Here is a 5625-nt window from a genome sequence, read left to right on the forward strand (position 1 = left end):
GAGGAATACCGTAATTACAAGATATTTAAAGGAAGGGACAAAAAACAAACCTTTAAAGGCCTCCCAAATAACATCAACATCCAGCCAAAATAAGATTACAAAACCAATCAAATCAAAACAAATTAAGGACCTACAAACCAAATATCACGCAACAAAACAAATAAAAGAAAAATAACATAAAGCATAGACCAAAACTAACAGGAAATCAGCTAAAGATACCTCAAATAAGCCACTTATTTGAGATGGTTGCTATAATTAAATCATTTTGGTATATATATATATATATATATATATGTATATAAATATTTTTCTACTTATTTTTCAAATACTTGGGTTATGTTTAGTTCACCAAACGACTCCTATAAATAATATGACTATAATAGAAGAATTGAATAGTTTTTGCATCAAGAAATAGTTAAAGAAAATAATTACTCACTGAATTTATCATAAAAAAACATGTTCTTTTTCTACTTCATATTAAATAGAATAATAAAAAAAAAATTGACAATAAATAACTATTACCTCAATTCTCAAATTTTTACTACATTTCATCTTATTTAAAAAAAATAAAAAAATAAAAAACTATTTCATAAATCAAATGTTCATAAAAATAAATGTGGTGTCCGAAAGATAATAAATATAGCATTTTTATGTCGTACAAAATATCAAATATGGAATTTGAAAGTTGAATCATATTCTACCACGTACGGTATGAAAGATATAAAATAATAGGCGGGGTGTGGGCAATCACCGGACACCAGCTGTAATGGAAGGCTGGTTCAACTCAACACGCAGCTTATCTATACACACCACCCCATGAAATTTAAACCATCCTGACTAGTGTCGGTCATTAAATCATCAGCCCTAAAAGCAAGTTGATACCAATAACAATAATAATAATCAGAAGTTCAGTTTTCGAGAGAGAATATAATAAACAAAATTAATAAAGTGATGAAGACCTAGCTAAATATCAGAACTGCAGTTACAAGAGCCACAAGAGCCCTTAACCTAGGACCACCACCCCTACGAGTTCTGAAAATGACCTCGTTATTTTCGTTCAAAGCATCAATCCAGAATCGCCATGTACTACTACGTATTGCGACCGATGAGGAACGAGCGCAGAACAAGGGTCCCCCCTTCACTGAATGCTGTGGCCCCACCTACCCTGCACAAGCACCCTAGCTCATTTAACTGCTGCATTCTCTTGTGTCTTGCTCAACAAGGTCCGAAGCCACTGTAAAATCTCCAGCAGAGTCCTTTACCCGGAGGATCAGGAGCAAGAACTATTTATAATAAGAGATTCCTGTTATCTGGGATGTTCCCATGTTTCGTAAGAAATACTATTCACCACAGAAGCCACCAAAAATAAAAGGCAGAGGTGCTTAGTTTTGGGTTTTTAACAATGACTGGAGAGTTGTCAGAGAGATAGCCATCAGAAAACAGTAGAAAATGAAAATCTTAGTGGCAGTAACTTCACTCAAATTTGGTAGAAGAACTTTCATAAATGTTAATTTTTACAATGTAGAGTAAATAGATTTCCTTTCCCTCTCTGCCCTTCCCTTGAAAAATTTACCACCAATTCCCCGTTTCTTCCCCACATTAAAGCAAACACAAGCGGGTTTCTGAGAAAATTGAAAAACCAGAAGAGGGAGCAGCTTGCTCCTCCTCTCCGTTTCAGTATCCATCTTTGCAATATATATGGGAAATGAACTCTTTCAGGCTACGCTTCCGTGATCAGATGCATCTTCATAGTAGTAGGGGGACAATTTCCCGTCTTTCTTTGCAGTCTTTGTTTGGTGTTCGGCGCCTACTTCCTGCAGCATTTTGACTACCCTTCTCATGGAGGGGCGATTGATGGGGAGGGGACTGGTGCAGAGCAGGCCAATGTTGAGGACCTTGCGAATTTCATCCTTGAAACAAGAATTGAGTTTGGGGTCCAATACATTGTCCACTCCCTTCTGGTCCAAAGTGGTGCAGACCCACTTCACCAAGTCTTTCTCGCCAAACTCAGGATCAACTGGGAGTCTCCCTGTGACCAGCTCAAGAATTACCACACCAAAGCTATAAATGTCACTCTTCTCGTTTACCCGAAGCGTGTAAGCATATTCTGCAACAATTTTCAAGCAATGGATTATTTGAAGAACTAAAAAACATAAGAATTTACGCTATAAAATGTCAATCATTTACAGGAACGTATTTAATACAATAACGCAAAGCTAGTGTTCAATCTAAGCTTAACTGGGTATTGATAAAATAGGCAGTTGGGATGACACGAAGACAGTGTTACACCAAAAGAAATAGTTCTTATGCTGATCATTTCAACCTAAAACTTGAAAAGAGCAACTCTAAAACCTAAACAGAGTTTCTCCCAAGTTGAATCAGCAGACGGAAAGCTTGACTAACCTAGTATTCTGTTAAGGAGATGGATTTCATGCCTCGAATTTAGATTTGCATGAATTTTAACGAAACTTAGTACTCCAATTAACACAAATCCAAATCTAAAACCTCAACTCCAAGCTTCAAAACAGACAAGTCATCACTAATTATAACAGCAATTTTTGGTTTCAAACTAACCTAAACACAAGTAGATACTACAGGTAGTATACTTAGTTATATGTAATATATGGAATTTGATCAACTATCAGCTCATAAATTTTTAGTGGGTGGATGTAGGAAACAAACCTGGAGCAATGTAACCACGAGAACCCACAATGAGGGACATAGATTTAGGTCCCTTTCCAGTGGCATCAACCACCTTGGCTACTCCAAAATCTGCAACTCGAGCTCCAAAATCTCCATCCAGCAAGATATTGTTAGATTTCACATCTCTGTGCACAATTGCAGGAACACAATCGTGATGCAAATAAGAAAGCCCCTCCGCAGCATCCACGACTACCTTATACCTAGTAGGCCAATCCAGTAAGCCCCCTTTGCTGCTGTGCAACAAATCACCCAAGCTACCATTGGGCATGTACTCATAGACCAGAAGCTTGCAATCCTTAGTTGTGCAACAACACCATAACTTCACAATATTCTTATGCCGGATCTTTCCCAAGGTCTTAACCTCTGCTTCAAACCCATCATCTTGAATCTGACCTTGTTCGATATCACCACTCTCTTCCACCAGTTTTGATCTTCCCCACAGCTTCTTCACTGCAACAGCCTCCCCATTGCTAAGCACAGCTTTGTACACTTTCCCTGAAGATCCACTCCCTATCACATTATCTTCATCAAGGCAATCCAAAATCTCAAATTCACTAAAACCCAGTTTATGAAATGACATTAAAGTCCACTTCGACTTGTCTATAGCTCTCTTGGCTTTCTTGAAACTCCTGTACCTCCAGTAGAACCAAACCACACCCACAATAAATACCAATCCAGCAAGTATGAAGATTGAGCGAAGCAACCATACGTATCCCTGGTTCTTGGACTCACCATTGCCATCGCACAAACCATCCAAGTCTCCACACAAACCAGGATTTTCCAAAAAGCTATTCCTGTACATTCCTTTCGCAAAGAAAGGAGGGATGTCCCCCGAAAGTTGATTGTAAGACAAATTGAGCTGATTGAGCTTCAAATTCTGTAATTGGAGTGGGATTTCACCGAAAAAGTGATTCTTCGACAGATCTAGGTAATTGAGTGAACTTAGGCTCCCAAGCTCTTCTGGGATTTTACCAGAGAGCTCATTGTTGGCTAAATTTAGCTCATTCAGCTTCTTCCAAAAATGAATTCCAACCGGAATGTCTCCGGACAACTCATTGTTGTGAAGATCGAGCCTTCCCAGCTGCCCAAGATTGACTATACCGGTGGGAAGCGGACCGCTAAGTTGATTATCGCTTCCCGAGAAATCAACAAGATTTTTCAGCCGGCCTACCTCCTCCGGTATTTTTCCGGTAAAGTTGTTCTTCGATATCAGCAGAAGAGAGAGGTTAGACGCACCGCCGATTGTTGCAGGGATTTCACCCGTAAACGAATTCTCAATAAGCTCTAACAGGTAAACATGAGGAAGACCCCAGAATTCCGCTGGAACCTCACCGGAGAGACGGTTGCTCCTTAATCTTACTCGGTTTAAACTATGACACCGCCCCAAACTAGACGGCAGTTGACCAGAAAACGAATTGAAAATGAGCACAAGATCTTCTAAGACACCATTTTCACACAAATTTTCCGGGATTTCTCCGGAGAACATGTTGTTTGCAACATCGAGCACCAACAATGGTGAATTCTTTCCGAGATCCTTCGGTAACTCTCCATTAAGTTGGTTTCCGAACAATTTGAGCTCATACAGATTGGGCGACTTTGCGATACTCTCTGGCAACTTTCCAACAAATCGATTCTCATAAAGGTTAAGCGATTCGAGAGGTAATTGGCAGAGCTCGTCGGGAATGCTTCCCTCCAATTGGTTCATCGACGCGTCAAACAATCTCAATGCCTTCATTTTGGACATTCCGGCCGGCAACTCACCGGACAACGAGTTGTTGTACAGCTCAACCTGGACTACAGTCGACAACTCAGTAAGAGAGCTCGGAATCGGACCATGCAGATTGTTCCAGGCCACATCAAAATCAATGAGCGACTTGAGCCTGCCCAGAGTATCAGGAATCCGACCCACCAGATTACACCCGCTGAGCCAGAGAATCTCGAGGTTCGTCAGGTTACCGAGTTCCGGCGGGAATGGGCTCGGAATAAACGGATTGAAGGAGAGGTTCAACTGCTTGAGAGTTGAAATGCTCCCTAGAAATGCCGGAACAGGCCCATTCAAGAGATTATAAACAAGAGAGAGCGTCTCCAGCCGAGGGAAATGGCCGAAACTCGCCGGAATGTTGCCGGAAAAGTTGTTCCCGCTGAGGTCGAGGTATCGAAGGTTAGGGAGGTCAGCCAGAGTGTGAGGCAGCGTTCCGGTAAGAAGATTCTCAGCGAGATCAAGGTGCTCTAGACTCCGGCAGTCGGAGATATCAGTCGGAAGCGTAGAATTGATGGAGTTATTGTAGAGAGAAACAGAGGTGAGGTTATCCAGCCGGCAGAGAATGGAGGGGAAGGGTCCGTAGACGTTGGCGCTGGAAAGGTCGAGCGAGTGAACAGACCCAGTTCCCGAGTGGCAACCCACTCCGACCCACCCGCACGGGGTGTCGTCCCGCTCGTTCCAGGAGGCCAGCGCTCCGTCCGGGTCGTCTAGCCCGAGTTTGACTCGCTGCAGATAGAGACCTTCTTGGTTCAGAGAAAGTACCATTTGCGGCCATAGGAGGAACAGTAGAAACAGAAGCATTGCTCTTGCTGCTCTCGCTCCTAGAGAGAGAAGGAGGGAGGGAGGGAGAGAGAGAGAGAGAGAGGGAGAGCAACTACCCAGTGAGCGTGCTGAGTTTCTGAAGTTTAATATAAGAGAGGAGGGAGAAGGGGCTAATCATGCGGCGGAGGAGGTGGGGCCCGGGGGGAATCAGACGGTTGGGGTTGTGCCGGGGAAATTTTATCAGTGTGAGACAGTAATTAAAACTCTGTTTCAAATGCCCAATCCAATTCCACCATTGTTGTGTAGCTTGGAATGTAAATAATGCTTTCTCTGAGGGGCAAAACCGAAAAATAAAATGATTGGGAGTGGAAAATGGGAACTTGTGCTGCGTACGGAGG

General features: G+C 42.2%; 1 protein-coding gene across 1 annotated transcript; it reads right to left on the bottom strand.

Annotated features, from left to right (window-relative positions):
* Positions 1–1453: 1453 nt before the first annotated feature.
* On the bottom strand, positions 1454–5389 carry LOC131145052 (receptor-like protein kinase HSL1). Its single transcript, XM_058094091.1, has 2 exons — positions 2683–5389; positions 1454–2107 (listed from the first exon to the last, which is right to left on the bottom strand). The coding sequence occupies exons 1-2, from the start codon at positions 5264–5266 to the stop codon at positions 1716–1718; spliced, it is 2976 nt and encodes a 991-aa protein (XP_057950074.1). The 5' UTR covers positions 5267–5389; the 3' UTR covers positions 1454–1715.
* Positions 5390–5625: the final 236 nt, after the last annotated feature.

The sequence above is a fragment of the Malania oleifera genome, chromosome 12 (genome assembly GCF_029873635.1).
Source record: "Malania oleifera isolate guangnan ecotype guangnan chromosome 12, ASM2987363v1, whole genome shotgun sequence".
Lineage (NCBI taxonomy): Eukaryota > Viridiplantae > Streptophyta > Magnoliopsida > Santalales > Ximeniaceae > Malania > Malania oleifera.

Excerpts from the sequence above, each read along its gene's own strand:
- LOC131145052 (XM_058094091.1), bottom strand. The coding sequence starts at position 5,266 with ATGCTTCTGTTTCTACTGTTCCTCCTATGGCCGCAAATGGTACTTTCT. Across the intron at positions 2,108-2,682 it reads TCGTGGTTACATTGCTCCAG|AATATGCTTACACGCTTCGG; the intron begins GTTTGTTTCCTA and ends AAATTGTTGCAG.